The sequence below is a fragment of the Chenopodium album genome, chromosome 7 (assembly GCF_948465745.1).
Source record: "Chenopodium album chromosome 7, dcCheAlbu1.1, whole genome shotgun sequence".
Lineage (NCBI taxonomy): Eukaryota > Viridiplantae > Streptophyta > Magnoliopsida > Caryophyllales > Amaranthaceae > Chenopodium > Chenopodium album.
In genome coordinates this window covers 48,533,997-48,555,183 of record NC_137840.1, presented here as the reverse complement: position 1 = coordinate 48,555,183, position 21,187 = coordinate 48,533,997, and the positions used below count along the sequence as shown (strand labels likewise).

Sequence of the window (21,187 nt, the reverse complement as noted above, 5' to 3'; positions counted from 1 at the left end):
TTGTCCTACCTAAGCTACTCATTGTGCATTACTGTCTTTTTAGTATTTATCGGAATGTGCACTGCCCTAAATGATTTCATATCTAGGCTGACATCAACCTTTTTTTCTGTTTTACCAGGTCCTGAGAAGTTAGACAACGAGAAGCTAGGTTTGCATCCTGACGGCAGCATAAAACGGCAGTGTCCACCCAATCCTAAGGGTAAGTTTGATACCCTTCCCAAATTCGCCACCCACGCTCAGAAAGGAAGACAGAGAAGTAAGCAAGACATGACCGCTCTATTGAGACCCAAATCGTCGGAAGGTCAGATTCTGCTTCCTCTCAGAAGAGGTGCCGGTGCCAGTAGATCGAAAAGGGCGAACTCCGCCAGTGACCGAGAGCAGTCTAAGAAGCAAAAATCTACCCCTGCTCCCGACCAACAAACAAATCAAGCTAAGGATTCTGCCTCCGAGACCAGGGTGATTGTGAACCTGGACAAGGATGTTATCAGTACCGAATCCGAGGCTCACAACACCGACATACCTGTTCCTCCGCCCACCGTCACCGATGCTGAGAAGGTGATCCCTATTTCTAGAGAAGTTCCCCGATCCACTATTGGTCTGTCTGGGTCGACCGGCCTAACTGCTTTCGTGCCGGCCTCTGTATCAGACTTCATTGAGGTCCCCCATGTGAGGATTCCCGAAGAAGTATCTGATGAGCTCCTGGACTTCCCTGTCGGTAATGCTAGCGAGCCTTGGCGCCCTATTCTTACCGTGAATAGGGGTGAATCTGTCTATGCTGACGATCCCTCCTCTGGCGGTAGTCTCGGCTGGAGAATGCTCAAGGATCTGCCAACACCGGCCGACAGACCTACTGGTCGGTTTGTGGCTCCTTGCGGCCAAATGATGAACGACATCCTCAGGGTATGTATTTGATTGTTATTATTTACTGTTATTACAAATCTATATTCTTTATTAATATTATTATTATTATTATTATTATTATTATTATTATTATTATTATTATTATTATTATTATTATTATTATTATTTTTGGTACCTAACCTTCTGATAACAATAACAAATGTTTTTGGTAGACTGTCAACTCTGTTGTCGGGGTTGTACATATGTACAAGCATTACCAAAGGCAGGCTGACAAAGCAGAGGTCGTGCTCAAAAAGGTCGACGAGGAGTGTCGAGCTCACAAAGCTGAGGTTGATGGATACAGAAGAAAAATTAGCAAATTGGAGGAAAAGGTGGTCGATCATGACGCCCTATTAAAGAAGCTTGAGGATCAAACACAGCTAAAAGCTCAAATTTCTGAGCTGCAAAAGAAATTGGAAGCTGAGAGCGCAAATAGACAAAGGGCTGAGGATGAACTTCGGCTTGCCCGTTTGGAGAGGCCCCTGGTCAAGCTCGGGCCGTCAATCAGTTCCGGAGGTCTGATTTATACAGGGATAAACTGATTGATCGCTATACCGGCGGTTGGGTTGCTGCTCATCGGTGCGTTTGTAAGGCCGAGGACTGGGATGAGGATAGATGGCAGGCGGTGGAGGATGCTTACGGTGCTGACAACCATCTTTCTCCTACAAGATATGAGGAGTCGTATTTTGAGAGCCCCCCCGTCCTAACTACCATAAAAAACCTTGATCCACGCAGCCTTCCTGAAGAAGAGTTTGATGACGCCCTTCTTGCTACTCCTCCTCGTGATGACGGTTTAGAGAAGGAGTCAGCAACGAAGGATTAAAGTTTGCGGCTGTCATCGCCGATTTCGTCATGTGGTTCTTGTTCTTGTTTCTCTACTTAACAAACATTTCTCCGTATTTATCGTACTTTTGATGTATCTGTTCAGATAATTTTAGCTCTTTTGGGTATTGCTGTCTTTTTTTTTTTTTTATCTGGAACACCTGGTTATGTGTACATATATTTCGCTTTTGTTTTTATTTGACTCTATCGTGCTTTTATGCTATATTTTTGTTCTCATGACTATACTTCTGCTCCCCCAGTTTTACGAGTACACATTCAATTTGTTCTCGTAAAACTTGGAATTGATTTCTCTTTGATTTCCACAAAGTTTGATATCGGTTATATTCTGCGATTATATTTGCAACCTTTGTTGACCGAGCAATGGAAGTGGATCAGACTATCCATTTAGCTCGCCTGTAGGTGCATTAGTTATCCAACCATCTCGTTACTTGAATGGGTGTAACAGCTAGCTAGGCCGTCTACACTTACATATCGAAAGTAAGCAGATGATTCCATATTGTGTCATAAAATAACACTTTATACGTAGTTTATGCCGAATTACATAAGATAAAAGCATAAAACATATACCGTACAAACTGAAATTACCGCTAACTAAGTGTACACCACTTTTTAAAGCTTTAACTAAATTAAAAATATTTAAACGTAGTACCTTTTAAGCACAGCTGCATTCCATACGTTTTTTAACGATTTCCCTTCCAGGGTCATAAGACGGTAAGACCCTTGCCTTATAGTCTCATACACCTGATTTGGTCCTTCCTAGTTGGCAGTAAGCTTGCCGTCAACATTTCCTTTACCTTTTGCTGTTGTCCTCCGTAGTACTAGATCTCCGTCTTCTAATGGCCTATAGTTGACACGTTTGTTGTACGCCTTACTCATTCTATCTTTATATGCTTCCGATTTAATTTCAACCGTTAGTCTGATCTCTGGTAGAAAATCTAGTTGTTGTCGTAACAGTAGATCATTTTGGTCTTCACAGAAATTTTGAACTCGGAAAGTTGGAAGCCCCACCTCTGCCGGGATAGCCGCTTCTAAGCCGAAAGCAAGATTATAGGGTGATTCACTAGTTGTTTCCTTTGTCGTCGTTCTGTTTGCCCATAATATCTCGGGTACTATATCCGCCCATAGCCCTTTGGCGTCTTCTATTTTCTTCTTCAAAGCATTTAAAATTTGCTTGTTAGCAGCTTCTGCTTGACCGTTAGACTGAGGATGACAAACTACAGCATTGGCGAACTTTACTTTATATATAGCAAGAAAATTTTTAATTGGAGTGCAGCCGAACTGTGAACCGTGATCAAAAACCATTGCCATCGGCAAACCAAACCTGGTAAAAATATTTTTCCAGATAAACTTCTTCACTTCATTTGCCGTTATCTTCGCTACAGGCTTTGCCTCTATCCATTTCGTGAAGTAGTCTATCCCCACTATCAAGAACTTACGCCCTCCCGTTGCTGAGGTGAATGGGCCGACAATATCCATACCCCATTGTGCAAATGGAATAGGGTTAAGGATAAACGTCAGGTCTTTAGGGGGTTGATTTATTTCCGGTCCGTACTTCTGACACTTGTCGCACTTCTTGGCGTAGGCTATTGCATCTGCATTCATTGTCGGCTAATAATATCCCCTTTTCATTGCCTCTAAAGACATTGACCGGCCACCCGAGTGATTTCCGCAATCGCCCTCGTGTATTTCCTCTATCAACCTTTCGGATTCATATGTTGTTAAACACCTGCGTAACGGTAACGAGAAACCTCTTTTATACAATGTGCCTCAAAACATAACGAACCAGACGCTATCTGTTTTGACTTTTCGCGCTTTGTTTTTATCTGTGGGAAGTACATTTTGCACTTTGTAAGCCAGAACATCATCGTACCATTCTCGGCCTCCTGTTACGCAATTCACCTCCTTTCGCATCTCTTCTTCTATACTTTTGCGATTGAGGACCTCAACCATTACGGTGCGTTCTAGGTCGTTGAAGCTAGAACTCGCAAGTTTTGCCAGTGCATCTGCTTGTTTGTTCTCGTCACGAGGTATCAGTTTGATTACAAAGTGATCAAGTGTTGTTGCTATGCTTCTGAGTTTAGCCAAGTAGGCTATCATCGATGGTTCACGGGCTTCGTACTCGCCACTGAAGTGGCTGGCTACTAACTGCGAATCTGTGGATAACTCCACCCTTTTGGCTTCTGCTACTATGCATAGTTGAACCCCTGCTAGCGCCGCTTCATATTCAGACTCATTGTTAAAAGCCTTAAACTTGAAACTTAATGCGTATTCAAATATATCCCCTTGTGGGGACGTCATGATGATACCTGCCCCCGATCCAGTTGAGGCCGAGGAGCCGTCAACCGACACCTTCCATATGCCAACTACATCCTCCTCTTCAGTGTAAGAAGTTTCAACTATGAAGTCAGACAGGGCCTGAGCCTTGATTGACACTCTGGGCTTATAAACTAATACGTACTCTGATAACTCAATGGCCCATTTCAGCAAACGACCGGAAGTGTCCATTTTCTGAAGAGACTTCTCTAGCGGCTGAATGCTCAGAACTTCGATGGTATGTGCATCGAAGTATGGTCGCAGTTTTCTTGCCGCTATAACTACTGCGTATGCGGTTTTTTCCACTAGAGGGTACCTTCGTTCTGCAGCATTTAGCACATGGCTAACAAAATATACAGGCATTTGCACCTTTTTCGCTCTACTAGCAATACTGCCGCTACCGTCTTTGGGGAAGCCGAAATGTAAAGCTGTAATGTTTCTCCCGTTTCTGGTCTGGCGATTGTTGGCAGCGATCGTAGGTGATTTTTAACGGCCTCTAGTGCTTTGACTTGCTCCGGAACCCAAACGAAGGTCTTGTTCTGTCGGAGGACAACAAAGAATGGTAAAGCTTTGTCGGCTGACTTGCTGATAAATCTCGTTAATGCTGCCATCCGACCTGTTAATTTCTGTATATCTTTAATGGACTTTGGTTGTGGGAGACTGAGGATGGCCTCAACTTTATCGGGATTTGCACCTATACTCCTTTCACTAATCATAAAGCCTAAAAACTTTCCAGACTTCACACCAAATACGCACTTCTCGGGATTTAATTTAATTCGGTACCGTCGTAGAGTATCGAATGTCTCCCTTAAGTCTTCAACATGGTCCGTAGCTAAACGGCTCTTCAAGATTGAATCATCCACATATACTTCAACATTTCTTCCCTTTTGGTTCGCGAAGACTTTGTCTACTAACTTCTGGTACGTTGCTCCTGCATTTCGTAGCCCGAAGGGCATTGCTCTATAACAATAAACCCCGGCATCCGTAATAAATGCCGCTTTGTTCCGATCTGGCTGGTAGAGACTGACTTGATAATATCCTGAGAAAGCGTCCATAAAACTTAAGAGCGCATGGCCGGATGTAGAATCAACTAGGCGAACAATTCTGGGTAGGGGATAACAGTCTTTTGGTCACGCCTTGTTTAAGTCTGTAAAATCAACGCACATTCTCCACTTCCCTGACAGCTTTTTGACCATGACGACATTAGCTAGCCACTCTGGGTATGTGCACGGCTCTATGAAACCTACCGCTAACAGCTTGTTAACCTCTGCCTGTATCGCCTCAATTTTTTATGTGGAGAAATTCCTTTTCTTCTGTCGCACCGGCCTAGCCCGCCTATCCACATTTAGCTTATGTACCATTACATCGGGGTGAATTCCTGGCATTTCGTCAGCCGAGAAAGCAAAAACATCAGCGTTCTCCCTTAGAAGTTCAACCAGGTGGCACTGCATTTCGGTATCCATATCGGATCCAATTTTTACTGTCCGGTTTACAACGCCTGGTTGCAACTCAACTTCAATAGTATCCCCTCCTGGCAACGGTCTAGGGACAGTCATGGGCCTTGTGTTAAAGTTTGCCATTGCCAAGTTATGGGCAGGTGGGGATCATTCCCTTTTCTAGTTATTCTGATCCCTGGGGACCTGTCGGTTTGGCTGTTTTAATGCCGACACGTAGCACTCTCTTTCCATCGTTTGACTTCCTTTAACGCGCTCTATTTTGCCAATATTAGAGACGTACACCATTGTGAGGTGATATGTCGAGACCACTACTTGTGCATCATGGATCAGTGGTCTGCCGACAATGGCGTTATATGCTGACGGTACATCAACAATTAAAAACTCGGTCATCACATCTCGGACCCTGGGTCCTTCTCCAATTCTAACCTGTAGGATTATGCTACCTTCGGCTCTGACGGTGGAACCATTAAAACCGATAACAGGGCATGACACCGGTGTTAAATATTTTCGGCCTATCATCATTGCATCGAACACTCTGGCGAACAAGATATTCCCCGAGCTACTCCCATCTATTAACGCGCGCTTGATGTCACACCCATTTATTGACAATATCAGAACCAATGGATCGTCATGGGGAAAAACTATACCCTTGGCATCAGCCTCAGAGAAAGATACAGAAAGAATATCGATTGGCCGGGGCCGTTTATCTACCCGCAGTGCATTTACTATATGCTTATATTCCGACAGGCTTTTCTTGGCACCGCTAACAGATCCCCCATGCACAGGCCCTCCAGTAATTACTTCAATGGTAATTTTTCGTCCAAGGGGCGCATAGCCTTGCCGATAAACCTCGGTGTTACCCTGCCGATATGTGTCATCTTGCACTGACGGCTCTCCTTGCTTTCGATATTCCGTCTGCCTTATCGCTTGTCGGTTTGTACTTGCTTGAGACCGGTATTGAGATAGGTGTCCCTTTCTAATGAGATCCTCTATGTTTTCTTTGAGTTGGATACACTCCTCTGTATAATGGTCAACATCTTTGTGAAACATGCAATATTTTTTCACATCTCGGCCCTTCGTTATCATTGGTGCCGGCCGATTCCAGTCCTCCTTGTGCTGATTTACCGAGTAGATAGCGGCCCTGGGCGTGTTCAGCTGGGTATAATTACTGTATCGTCCTAGGCCTCTAGCAGGCCTATTTGCTTTTTGCTGATTTTGCCTACTGATCCCACCAGAGGTTTCGGGCGACACGTAAGTGTTTTGCCGCCGAGACGGTTCTGCCAAAGTTACCTGGTTGCTTGCTTTCAGAAGTTCATCACTCTTAATGTATTCATGAGCTTTGCTAAATGTCGCGCCGAGGTTGGGAAAGGACTTCTGCGCCATGTACTTGAAATCACTATCAGCCAAACCATTCATTAAGGCCATGACAGTTATCTTCTGCTGCAATTTAGGTATGGTGTTAGCTTCATTATTGAACCGCCTAACGAAATCTCTTAGCGATTCTCCTTCCTTTGTCAGACGGACATAAGTTCTCCTGAGGTTCTCTGCCTCGCACTATTGCTGATATATTGGCCCGTAAATAATTCAACTAACGTATCAAAGCAATCGATAGACCCGGGTCCCAAATTAGTGAACCAATCCGAAGCTGCTCCAACCAACGTCGTGGGAAAGACTTTACACCACACAGCGTCGGTGTCGGTATATAGTAACATGTGGCTCTCAAATGCCGCTATATACCTTTTCGGGTCACCCTTGCCGTCATACGTGCATGACGACATTTTATCTTTTCCATTTGTTGATCAAGGACCTCTTGTGTAAAGGGAGATGTCCTTGGCCGGACTACAGCTCGGACTGTACGCCTTGATGGCCCGCTACTAGCCTCATGTCGGTAGGATTCCGATTCTCCTCCTAACGCCGCTCGTGTCACCTGACGCTCTGATGGCACTACCATCTCCTAGGGCGGTGGCCGTGGGTTAGGTTGCGGTCCAGCCTCATTGAATTGATCCTCGAGGTTGATGACCACAGAGGTTGTCGGTCTATTCCGGGGTTCCTTTGTGGCCTCAATCTAAGCCTCTTTTCTTTTTCGGAACATTGCCCGCATAACCTTGGCTGTTATCTCTAACTCTTCTGGAGTAAACTCTCCCATAGGATCTGGGGTTGGTGCCCGAATTCTTTCTGGCGTTCGCGGTACATCTGTAGTTTCCTTATAGAGAAGGTGGGTCTCATCTTCCACCGTTATCTCAGGTATAAGGTTTACAGTCTTGTTGGTGTTCAAGACGCTGCTATCAACATTCCGATTTTCAGTTTCTGGTATGGGTGTGGTTTCATTGTCTCCTTCCATGACTGCTGGAGGTGTTTTTGGACGATAGAAGTTATTATTATCCCCTCCTTCTAGCGCCAATTGTTCCTGCTGAACTCCGATACCATAATACCTTCGGGGTTGGTAAAGGTTTACCGCCCAATTCAATGCCTGCACAGTCAATACAGATTAACTAGCCCGGGAGGTTATCCGTGAATAACCACTCCGATGCTAAAGTCAGTAATCTGGGGAAGAAAGAAAGAATGAAGATAAAGAAAGTGTTTAGAGAAAGAAAGTGTTTAGAGAGAGAAAAAGATTGTACCTTGTTATGAGAATATGCCTGGGTATATATAAGGGAAGAACTAAGCTGGTGCCACCTTATGACGTTAGGTGGAAAACCGACCTTATACGTAGCAGGTGCCTACGTGGCCGGGAGCAGCTCTCCACGTGGCCGAGTGGAGAGCCGTTAAGGATGTTCGGGTTCTACTAAATAGTAATGTGAAAGATTTTACATTCGGCCAATTAACACTGTTGTCGGTATTATCCCGTACAGATGGTACTGTGAGTTTGTGACATCTGACATGTACCAATGTTAATCTCTTTCATTTTAGATGGTACACCTAGAATTGAATCAAATTCACTACAATACATTAAATCACACGATTGATGGGTATTTGCTTGATTGCTTAGCGCTAATCTTACTCACTAATCTACAACTTTTTATTACAACTTTTTATTAAAAAAAATAAATTTAAATTTGTCAAAGTACTTCGATATCTATTTTAGCTAGAAAGTAGGTGACCCTGTCTACAATGTAATCTCATGATTTGTTATCCGCGATAGAGGTGAAGAGTTAATATCCAAATATTATTTATTCTTTAATTACAACGCGTTTTGTGTGTAACTGGCTACATTGTGTGGCTGCTTGTAAAAAATTAAGTAAACTATTATACTGACAACATAACCTCTATTCTATTGTTAAAGTAATCATATTATATTGACAGAATAACCTCTATTTTACTGATAGAGTAACTTGACGACTAAAGGGGAAACTTTTTTCCAAGCCCCAGCTTGTAACAGGCTTTTTGGGAAAAATCAATTATTCTGTTATGGATGATAGGCAAGCCTATATTTCTTGGCAGACTTACAAAGGAACCATTCTCTTGCGCTTCTCCCTAAGAGTCTCTTTAACCTGGAAAATGGTGATTGGGGCGGAATAGCTCAAGTGGTTAGAGCTTTTCTCCCGATTTCAGGAGATCTTGGGATCGACTCTCCACCACCACCCTTGTGGCTCTCTAAACACCAAAAAAACAAATGCGGTCATCTCATATAATTGGTCACATTATTTGTAACTGAATTTTTTCTTATAAACAAATGTAGTCATACTAATATGGCTGGCTGACCACATAAAAGACTTGCTAAAATTATAATTTTGCCATTTTATTTTATTTTAGGTATTCCGAATCAATATTTCCTAACAAGGTAAAATCTCTAGAACCAAGCATTCAAGTGTACCCCACCGATTTTCTTTTGGTGCTCAAAATCTTCAGCTCAATTCTATCAACCATCCAAATATCATCTTACCTTATCCAAACCCACCTTCACTACACTCTTCATTACTTAGGCCACTCCTTCATTTCCTCCATTTTTTGCATCATCTCTCAATCTGACACAAAAAAGGTCTGTTTATTACCATAAACCCAACCTCATTAAATTGTTATTTTTAATGATGTTTAGTTTATTAACCAAATAATTAGCTTATCTTAAGTTTTCATTGTATTGATTCTTTTTCTTGTTACTTCATAATATTTGTATTCAGTTCTTGCAATAATATATAAGTTTAATTCCTGTTTTCAGATCAAGGGGCTAGCTAAAAATGGCAACAGCAGCAGCATCAACAACTTTCTCCTCGGCAGCAGTTCCGGCTGCTGCTACAATATCAGGCAGCAGGGCTCAGAGAAAGATGAACAAGGTGGTGTACATGAGTGGACTTAACTCCTACGGTGGTCTCAAGGCGAACAACACCGTGCTCGGCCTCGGTCAGGCAGTCTGCACCGAGCAGTGTTTCGCCAACGTTGTGAGCTCATTGAGGAGTACTTCAAGCAAGAAAGGAAGATCAGGTGGTGCTTTGACTTCTACCTGCAATGCTGCAGCTGAGATTTTCAGGATTGCCGCTATCATGAATGGACTTACACTCGTTGGTGTTGCTGTTGGTTTTGTGCTTCTGCGAATCGAGGCTTCCGTAGAGGAAGCTGAGTAATTTTTATTCCATAATTCAACTTTGAATGTAGCTATATAAAATTGTACCTTTGCCCCCCTCAATCTCATGAATTGGGAACTGGTGTTCAATTTGTAAGTTCAATTACAAACCTCAAACTCCCACATTATTTTTCCTTCATATAGCGTTACATTTTCCTTTTGAGAGTTTTATTCTTTCAGGCAATTATGTCTAGGCAATTTGTTTTATCATTCACCAGTCTTTTGGAATGTTGCTGTATTCTTCGAAAATTTCCAATTCTGTGCAGAGGTTATATTCTAACTGAAGAATATGTCTTGCTTTCATTGCCTTACTAGTTCACCTCAAAACACTTTAGTAAACCGCCTTAGAATTGTCAATGGCTGAGAGTCGATCATCAGCTAGTATGACCGGCTAATCAACCAATTTCCTATCCAATCCTTCAGTAAATGGTCATTGAATCACTTACCACTTACCAGTTACCAACCAAATTTTAACCATAACGTAGAGGCAATTGAGACTTTAAATGTCGCACCTGACAGTTTGTAAGCATAGTGTCACAATAATTAAGAGCAGATTGATGCCACTTATAACAAGCGTGATAACACAAAATTACACTGTTCATCTGTTTATACATAAATTTTTGTTAGGGACATTAACAGTCTCCGTTCATTGCATTGTTCTGTAAATATCCTCACCTGAGTACCTGACAAAGTGACAATGAAGCTGAGTATCCGCGTCATTTCAACTTTCAAGTATAATTCAATTATGATACTGCATATATTGATTCAATTGGCAAACCCCTCCCAGCAGGCTGGAGGCAATAAAATAATGCTCATTTAGTGCGCCCTCATTCGGCCACAAATGTCTCAGATTCAAGATACAACTCACAGCCTACTTAGAAGTATGATGCTGATCAGGCTGGTAGCCTGGTAAAACGCAATGCACAGTTCTGCAATAGAGATCTCAGAGCCAGATACAAGTCACTACGTCGAAGAAAAAACAAAATAAATTACACCAATTGAATTAAACATTATGCCTCCTTAATGGGCTGATTAAACATTAAGCTGAGTACCATTTCTACTGAATCAGTTCCAAATACATTGTGTATATTTCTGTTACAAAATCTTTCAAACACCAAATGCTTTTATAAAAAAGGCCCATTGATCTTCCATCTTTAAACAAATGTCTCATCCTGAACGGAGCATCCAATCGCTGAAAAGAGCTTAGTGGCAGCAGGGACTAAGTAAAATTGCTACCAAGCCAATGTGATAAAAAAGCTCCAAAACTAAAATAGGGTACATATAAAAAAGGCTTGTCTTTTTAAAATCATTTCCCCTGGCTGAATCATGGTATCACCAACTGGGTAGAATAATTGGTATCTGAGCATCATCAAAACGATGGTCTTTGACATGCTGCAAAGAGTTGCCAGCTAATAAAAGCAATCACCAAAGAAGTGACCAGCTGAAAGCCAACAACTTCTGGGAATTTCCATCCCATACCTCGACGCAAATAACTGAAATTCAGTGTAGTAAAATACAAAAGAGTTAGCATATCACTGAAAAGTTATAGCATCAACATGGCAGTAGTCAGCAAGCTTCAGCAATATAAGGATTTTTGCGATCTACATTAGCATGAGTTTCTGATTTTTTTTAAAGCACTACATGAAAAAGAATGTTGAAATGTAGTCTACACAGGCTAATGGAAACTAGGCTTCTGATTCATCAAAAGTGATGTACAAGAAAACTCAAAAGTGTTATGCTTCTAGGAAGTCCATTGATCTCGAATTTAACATCACTATAAACATAAGGCTTTCAAGCGGAGTTATATGTAGAATCAAAGCCTAGGATGCTTTGGGAGCCACCTGCTAATCTGCTATTTCATACTCATTCTGCAGTATCCTGATTTTTGTATTAATAGTTTACTGCATGATCTTTGTATAAATGTTGCTTCTTCCTGAGCTAACTCCACCACTTAGTATTGGGAGTCAACCTTGTTTTAATATAAGGTTCTTAGGATCGCAAACATTGGAACAATAAGTCTTTTTTTTTATTGATTTCAAAGTTTGTTATGAAAGCATTTCAATGGATAGAAATGCGATTATCTCCCAAACATTTTAGGTGATTAATATGGAATAGGTGGTGTAAAAGTTGTTGCAGCGAGATAGATTAATGCCATATGACGCACTTTTGAAATCTATAGAAAGTATATGAAACAAACCTTGTGATAGATGGCATGGTAGCCACTATCCCAGCACACAAGTATATTATAGGTATCAGTGTCTTTGGTTTGTTTTTCCTGAGCCACATCAAGGACCCTAATGCAGCCAGAGAGATGCACAACACCTGAAGAAGAATTGTAAATCAGCATAGAAATGATGGTGAAAAGCAGAGAAAAGCAATGAAAGGTCTTTTCAATAGCAAATCCTCCACAACACTGCCCCTTTCTGTCAACCACTTCAACCTCTTCGCTATCAGTCTTCTCAGATTTTCCAAGACCAATATGACACCACTGTATTCCCAAACCAATGAAGGGCATTGTACTGTTCCTTAAAGTTATTTAGAATAATGAACATGGCACTTGTCACGGAATGAATGATTGATTTCTATTTCAAAATCCATGGGATAAAGAAGCTTATAATTTAATCTAAACTTTTGCAATGCATGTATTTCAACGTAAAAAAATTGAAATTATACCAGATTAGCATTTGCTTCAAGACCCTGCAGGACGTAATCCCATGTGAATTCCAATCCTCTAGCACCCACCCAAAGAGGCGCTAACCTATGCAAAACAGCATCTGCAAAAGCCCAGCCTGCAGGTTGAACGAAGTAACCAATCAAAAACCAAAAGCAGATGTTGAATCCAAATATCAAATGTATCACCAGCCACAATAAAAACAACAGAAGCACTGCTATGCAATGCTGCATCCGCTACAGGAAAGTTACACAATCAGGACATTAACAGCATTTTCAGTTACACAATAAGAAATCCCATAACCACCGTATATTATAGGCCGAATATCAGCTTGGGAAACTAGGTTTTTTGGGACCTTAGATGCTAAATAAAGGGATATAATTTTCCCCATATCCTCTGGAAATCGTGAAAATATTACGAGTCTGACACAAATGGACAGCTTCAATAGACTGCAGAGGATGACCACAACACAATGACAGTATTTTAACAGGTACCTGGACAGTCAGCCAGATTGCTATGGCTAACTATTTGGACTGAATATGGCAACTCTAATTATTAGTAGGATATCCATTCTTTAACAATTACAACTAACAAGTTCAAATTGTTTCATTTGGAAAAGCCAACTGCTGAGCTGGTTAAGCTAACTTTTCATCTTAAAAATTGTAATTAAGTAGTCCTGCTAGCAGCAACCAATCGCCTGGTTAAAGTCTTGCTCTCTTTGAACTTGTAATGGAAAACTATATGAATCTATATATGTCCAACCTCAATCCTAACAATTAACCAATTCAGAGAGACTATCATAAAATTATAATTTTACTAGCCATGAAAATGACAAGGAAGCCATTCAGACAGGCTTCATATCAGATTTCACCATATTCAAATGATAAAAATTTAAATATGACTAATATTGGAGCTAAAACCTTGAGATAGGTGATAAGGTTGCATTTAGCATGTAAAGCAACTTTTGGCCTACACATGTCTTATTTTCTATGTTACTCGGACTCTTCATTTCATTTCAAGTAACCATGTCAAACCCTCAACACTTGGACATGGATATGACACTTGGACACTTCATTTTTAGTTCACAATCATGGAATGTTTTCACAAAAATAGCCAAGTCAGACGCTTGGACACGTATGTATATCGAACATGGCTACCTTGTCTACCTTGCCCAAGTAACAAAGCTTATATTGCTACCAATCAATCAACTCTTGTAAGACCATGTGATTGGAGGTTTTATCCCAGATCCTCCAAGAATTCTTTGTCAACAAAAAAACTTATAGATACCTCATTTGAGAACACACTAGCTCTTTCCAGTTCGTAATAGACAAACTTCAGTGATGATCTCTCCTTCACAGCAATCTCTATTGTCTCCTCTTACCAGAGTGATAAGAATAATTTATAACTATATTTTAGGCCATTTTAACATCACATCACCACAATCCACTTCTATCTTCATTTTTATTTAGTTTCTACCTCTTAAAATTCGATAGCTAAAACAACAATTTATTTCTTTCTTTGCATTTTAACTATTCTTTTAGTAGTTTTTGCGCCATTTCTTTATATTTATTTCATAGCATATATAAAGTTTTCATAATTAATTGCACTTTCACAAGACCAAAAGGCCACACATAATCTCACACCTCTTCTCACGCTTGTTCTGCCACACCAAGACCTGAAGTCACCAATGGGAAAATCAAGTTCACTTAAGAAAAGGCCATTAATAGAAACCGAAAGTCGGTGGTCCGATTAGTTGGATGATCCTCTTTGGGCCTATAGAGCGGCATTCAAGAAAACCCTAAAAGATTATCTATGGGAAGGAGTGCCACTTGCCCTTAAGATTGGAACACAAAGCTTAGGACATCAAGACCTTGTATTTGGCCTCAAAAGTGACCGTGAACAACATATACTGGACTTACATGAGTTGGAGGAGCTACAGCATAAATTTGTATGATTTGGCAAGCTTACAAAGGAATCGCATGACAAACACATACTTAGAAAGGATTTCCAAGTGGGCGACAGAATTCCTCATTCAATTCAAGACTCAAGCTTTTCAGAGTCCCAATGGAGTGGTCCTCTCTATATGGTAAAAGTGTATTCTCATGGGTCAGTAAAAATTTGGTCTAATGAGTCAAACAGTCGTCATTTGAAGCTATATCAGAAAGAATCCCTTGTAAAAAATTTGCATCATCACCCTCAAGGATGCAAGCTTTCCTTTCTAATTGGTTTGATAGCATGACAATATCGAGCTGACGAATACAAACAAGCAGTTCTAGGCAACCCAATTTTCATATCCTTTCACTACATCTCATATCTTTCTTGTTTGGTAATTTGCTTGTGTCAATTTTAAGATGAATTGAGCTTAAGGTTCTAGGGTGAAACTTTTTTGAAGAATCAAGAGCCTTTGGTTTGGGAAACAAGCAATTTATTTTCGCTAAGAAACAAAGCCAAGCAAAAAAGGGGAGTAATTACCCACTGGGTGTAATTCACAAGAAAAGGGAATTTGTTAAAAAAAATGAGACCTGAGGGGCAAAGGGCAGGAAATGCAAAAGCCGAGGAAAAAAAAAAGGGTATGAACCCCTTGTTTCATTTTCACCCAAACCTTCAACAATCTCTCTAAAAATACCTCCTCGCTAAACCTTCCGTCCAAACATTGTAAACCTCAAATTTCTTAAATCCATTACAAAACTTGATTCCCCACATCATTCTCACAATCCTACCATAATAATAACAAATTTTTTTTTTCATAAAAAAAAAAGGAAAAAAAGAACCTCCATCTCCACTTTCCATCTAAGTTATGGCTTCTATTTTAAAAGGTTTTAGGAAAATTTTGACATCCCAAACAGCTTATGGAGGAAAGTGAGTAAATTGAAGAGCAATCCTATTGAGAATTCAAATTATTACTTGTGGAAAGTGAATAAATAAAATAATGTGGAAAAGAAGTGATATTCATCAAAGGAGTCATTACAACCATGCCACAATCAAGAGGAGTTCTCCACGAAGCCTAGTACCCAAATTAGTTTTGTAGTCCTAACTAATCACCCATTATTTTTGCTAAGGAGGAACAAAGAGAGAGATTTTCTCATTGATCCTCCCTTTCCTCCACGAGTTGTTTGTGATCCCAATATTTTCTTAAAACATCGTGATTTTCTTAATACCCTAACTATGGTAGGTAATGGGGATGGTGGTTAAATTTAGGTATTTATCATTTGCAATGTAATTTTGTGTTAAAACCCAACGACCTAATTTCTGCCCGATCATAGGATCCCACACACCTGATTTTCTACCCAAAAAAGGTGGGTAATAAAGGCTTAACTTGGGGTAGGATTTGAGAGGAAAGAGCAATCACATTGGTTTTTAAGCCTAAGGAAGTTAAGATAGCAGGTTCAAAGAACAAGACCATTTCCAATTTATCTAAAATCTGATAGTACTACAGTAACAATATACTCCAATATTTTATTTTCTAAAAGGGTTGCTCTCCAATAATTTAAATTTTATTTTCACTTAGCTTGGAGATTTTTCCTTCTATCATCAGCTTCTAACTGTAATTCAAAGTATCAAACTTTATATTTAAGTCATTTATAATCCCCTTCATTCCCTGATAAATTTTAAATTTGAGAGACTGTAGCCTCTAGAATGTTCTTTTATATCCAAAGCCAATAAGCACCGATAAGGGATGGATCTAAATTCCACATATAAGAACAATTATGCATTTACAAGGAGAATAAAAATAGATGCTCAAAGCAGGATGAACCCCTTCCTCACATATTTCCAATGCATCAGTACATGTTGATCAAACACATGTATGAGTAGAGTATGGGTACGTATCCAAGATCCAGAATTGTCAAGGTTAAAGATTTCAATAAGACAGTGTTTTAAGACAGGGCACAAGTCAAAAGATATAGCATTTATTAGACTGTGCTTTAAATAAATTAGCCCCGTTCGAATGACTATCACATGGATCTTGCCACTATTTTGTGATCTTTACCATCCTTGAGAACAATAAAAACTCCCTAGGATACAATTCTGCAAATAATTAATTCTGTTTATTGTTTCAGAAGTAAATAAGCCAAAATATTGATCTGTGTTTGGCTTATTTTGTTTATTGTTTCAGAAGTACTACATAAATTCTAGGGTTTAGCCTAAACCTAATCGCTGTGTAATCCATACTATCCTCAAGATCAATTGACAAAGTTAACTCATTATAAGTGACCCATGTACAATCTATGTTCTTGTTTGTTGATTTCGTTAATCTGCCTTCTGTATGTCATAATAACAATCATGAAACATATTTCTGATTGCATAAGATATGTTTTTTTATGTAGCAGATATATCCAGTTCAGGAGTTCAAGCTGACGCAAATGGTAAGTTTGTGAAATTTCTGGTCTCAATAAGCATATTTCGCAACCTACTCCTCTTTTCCTATATTTTTACACATTTGTGGACAAATGTGTGATTTGTGATTCAAGATGTTTATATGTCGGATAAAAAATCCATACCCAAGTGAAAGTCCTATATTTAATGTAGGCTCCAACATTACTATTTGTTAAATCAATACACAGCTTTACTACATCTTTTAGATCAAAGAATCATTGAGAAAGCTGAAGCAAAAACTATATAAATCGAAACATTATCTGCCAATAAAATCAGTAAAAAGCATCTAACACAAAGGTCGTCTAATACTAAGAAGATATTCTATTGACTATAAATATCTTATTTAAAGTTATAGAACACACAATATTGACAGATAGAATTATAGTACAGTGTGATATAACTAACCAAGACCGACAGCTTGAAATTTGTGATTTTGAGAGATGTTCCTGTGTGTTAGTTGAGTCAACGCAAAGTATAGACCAGCAACATCAATAAAACCGATTGAAGCCTTTAATAGCTCCTGAAAAATAAATGCAAAAGTAGTTAGCTTCCTATATCAAACTTAGATCTAATACCGATTGGAACTTTCTGTAAAATGCAGAGATCTAAGATTTGGTGTCCAGATTTCAGAAACTAAATATCCAAGTTGATTATCTTTGCAGTAGCAGAGTAGATTTTAAAATTAATAAACATCAATTCATCAGTAGTTTTTAATTAATATCACACACAGTTACAATTGTTGACAGTACTTGCATTAAGAAAATTAGAGGAAAAGGAAGAGAAGAGAAAAGAAGACATTCATCCTCCCTTGGTAGGACAGAGGGGAGGGAAGGGAAGGGGAATGGAAGGATTCATTTTCCTTCCCTCTTTGGTAAACCAAATGCTTCCAATACTGGAAAGATTTGGAGGGAAAATATAATCTTACCTTTTCCCTCCCCCTTCTTCTTCCTTCCCTTTCCCTTCCACTTTGCTTTTCAAACAAACCAATACACTTCCTAAGATACATTTGCCACCTTAAACTCTATTCAATATGTAATCAGAAAAACTCAAAAATAAGAGAATCTCCTAAATTAAATCCTTGCAAGATTAAATTCCTGTTTTTAGTACCCAATTGGGCTTAAATCCTCGTGTTTCAATGATTTTAGTGGAGATATAGATTAAACAGGATTCTTCATTAATTTGTTTGATTGAAGTGGGAATTTAAGAGGATGAGATTAATAACAAAGGGCAGAGGAGGGGGTAGGTCAACAGAGAAAGGGAAATGTCTTGGAAAATAAAAACTAAAAGACATAACAAGAAAAACATCAAGCTATATGATGGAATCTCTTAAGTTGGTAGCAATAAAGTTATTAATATAAGTTTTTAAAAAATCACAAAGAATACATAATACATTCATTGTTTCATGTACAACTGCAAAACATGTTACATTATTAATATACATCAATCTCGTTAATCAATAAAAAGTTATAAAAAAAGAAATATATTTAAAAGCTTGAATGCAATCAACAAACCCAACAAACAAATAAAATTATTGGTGTTCTTTCCCTCTACTTTCTTGTATCCCAAACTATATTTCTATTGCATAAATAAGTGTGCCTCAAATAAACACAAAGTAGAGAGGGGCACAACTCTGCACAAGTATTTTCATTAAATTCTTAAACTTATGGAAGAATAAGGCAGAGCATACCTGATATGGATCAAAGTTTTCGCTATCTGATACCTTCAGAAATGTTGCCAAACATACAAGCTGCCAAGTCATAGAAAGCATTAATAATCAAGAACAATAAATAAAATCACAAATACCCTAGTAAGAGAAACTGCTACTGGTTATGTTAACAAACCTTCACCAAAGCTGTCACGAGATAAACAATAGCAGTCTTGACAGAAGTTCCAAATGTGTCGTACTCAGATCTATTAAAAACAGCAACACCCTAGAATAAATACAAGATCCAACCACAGCAACCTTTCTGGATAAAAATACTTAAACCCAGTTCAAATTGCTTATATAGTTTAGCATGCTTGACAGATAACATAAAATGAACTAACAACAAACTAATGACTTCTGATTTCCGACAAAAGCTGTTCTAAAGCACTTGAAATTGCCATGATATTTTATTTGCCCTATATTCCAGCATATCATATAACCACTAAGCTTATCATAACCAAAAATGCTATAGTAAGGGTGTCAATTATTTACCAATTTATACGGATAATAACACCTCTTTTGGGCTACTTTTTATATGCCCTTACAGAAATCAGATTCCAGTTTAAGAAAAAGCATGTTTTGCCATGTGCAACTCAGATTCAATCAACCACTAAAGCAATCTGGCCAGCATGAAACTAAAAAATTACACATTCATGATCTAAAGCACAAAGTTGTTCCAACACTTTACGAATTTGGAATTCCAATTTCCACATCAGCGCTCTTATCTGATTCTCATAGATAGTATCAGCCAACACGCACAGCTCTAATACATTGTGGTATGGAACTGAAATCTCATTAGATCCTAGAATTTTTTTTTCAATTCCATTTTAGGAATGACACACCCGCCAGTTTTAAATACATCTCTCTTCCCAATAACAAATTATTTAATCCCTGCACCCTCTCTCGTTCAAAAAAAAAAAAAAAAATATAATAAACAAACCCATAACCACTAGGTGTAATCTACTTTTTCAATAAAACAACAATTGACAATCAGACTATAAACAACCTTTTATCACCTAAAATTTTGTACAAAGATGAGAGTCAACATGTTATGGGACGTAGGAAGTGCTATGTTAGTTAAATCAGTCACATAAACTTGTGTATAACTTCTAGTAATAAAACCCTTGAACAAAGACTATCCACAATAGCTAAAATTTGCAAAGCCAGTTACCAAGACTTGTCATTCATCCATGACTTGGAAATGCAAAGAAGTGGAATACATTATGTCAAACATTGTTTTATGGTTCATTACCTCAGCATAGAGGAATGTGAAACCTAAAGAAGTCAATCTGAAATTGCTCATAACTACTCGTATATAACAACTTATCGTATATACTAGTGTAATTACCAAACTAGGGGTATGAGAACGAGTACAGGAACTCAACTTGCTATCTGTTAAATATGTCCAAAAGCGTACACTCAGAAAACAATTAGATGGGGTTTAGCGGATTAAGTAACGCATTAATAGCCAACAACAGAACATAAATTGAAAACAAAATCTTCTAGAAAGAAACCCTTAATTGAGCAAATTCATACTGAAGTGTATGTTGACCAACAAGAATGCAATTCGACCAAATTTTTTATTTTTATTTTTCAATTCTAATAAGGGTTTAGGTCAACTGATCAAATGTGTTACATATTAGCAGATCCACAACTTTAAACAAAGCTAATGCAAATACAGATTATACGAAAAACAAAATTTATACAATGCTAATTTTTGTAACAAATCATCAAAAATACAAGTCAAATTTGATAGCAAAAGAGATGATAAATTTATCTAAGATCTAGGATTGCAAAGTATATATGATCCAGAAAAGAATTGACAGAGAAGATAAAAAAATAATTATGATTAGGGATGAATTGGACTTACAAAGGAGTGGCGGAATAATAAACGAAGTGAGGACCGAATGTCAAGATCGCACAATTGAAGAAATGAAACATCGTCATCTTTCTCAAACTTTGTTCTCTCTCAATCTCTCACTATCGGTCTGTAATATGTACTCTAGAGAAGAAGATGGAATGGAAGTAAGGTTTTTTTTTATTTTTCAGATTTTACCATACAAAAATAACCTACTTTTTAAATCATCTATCATAAAAAAGTAAAAAAAAAAATATTGACCCAAAAAAAATAAAATAAAAATAAAATCAGCACTATATATATTTTTTATTATTCAATTTTTGTGCCAAAATGATAATTTTTAGAAATTTTTGGGGTCTAAATTTTGCTCCATGGATCCGATTTGAGGACAACATTAACAACAAATGATTGAAACTCCGTTTTACATATTAAAAATACCTCGATTTACATGACATATGTAAAATGAGACATTTTCAATATTTTTATCAATTTTGTCCTCAAATCAGAA

At 38.5% G+C, this 21,187-nt stretch overlaps 3 protein-coding genes across 3 annotated transcripts; 1 reads left to right on the top strand and 2 right to left on the bottom strand.

Moving 5' to 3' along the window:
- Positions 1-5,672: 5,672 nt before the first annotated feature.
- LOC145640252 (uncharacterized) lies at positions 5,673-6,938 on the bottom strand. Its single transcript, XM_081691555.1, has one exon. The coding sequence runs from the start codon at positions 6,936-6,938 to the stop codon at positions 5,673-5,675; it is 1,266 nt and encodes a 421-aa protein (XP_081547681.1).
- A 2,403-nt stretch (positions 6,939-9,341) lies between these two features.
- LOC145639030 (uncharacterized) lies at positions 9,342-10,210 on the top strand. The gene is made up of 2 exons (XM_081690128.1): positions 9,342-9,492; positions 9,670-10,210. Exon 2 carries the CDS (start codon positions 9,689-9,691, stop codon positions 10,070-10,072), a length of 384 nt encoding a protein of 127 aa, XP_081546254.1. The 5' UTR covers positions 9,342-9,492; positions 9,670-9,688; the 3' UTR covers positions 10,073-10,210.
- An 829-nt stretch (positions 10,211-11,039) lies between these two features.
- LOC145639029 (uncharacterized) lies at positions 11,040-20,861 on the bottom strand. Its single transcript, XM_081690127.1, has 7 exons — positions 20,692-20,861; positions 18,958-19,027; positions 18,804-18,863; positions 17,522-17,636; positions 12,745-12,860; positions 12,269-12,393; positions 11,040-11,564 (listed from the first exon to the last, which is right to left on the bottom strand). Exons 1-7 carry the CDS (start codon positions 20,766-20,768, stop codon positions 11,441-11,443), a joined length of 687 nt encoding a protein of 228 aa, XP_081546253.1. The 5' UTR covers positions 20,769-20,861; the 3' UTR covers positions 11,040-11,440.
- Between the last annotated feature and the right edge of the window lie 326 nt (positions 20,862-21,187).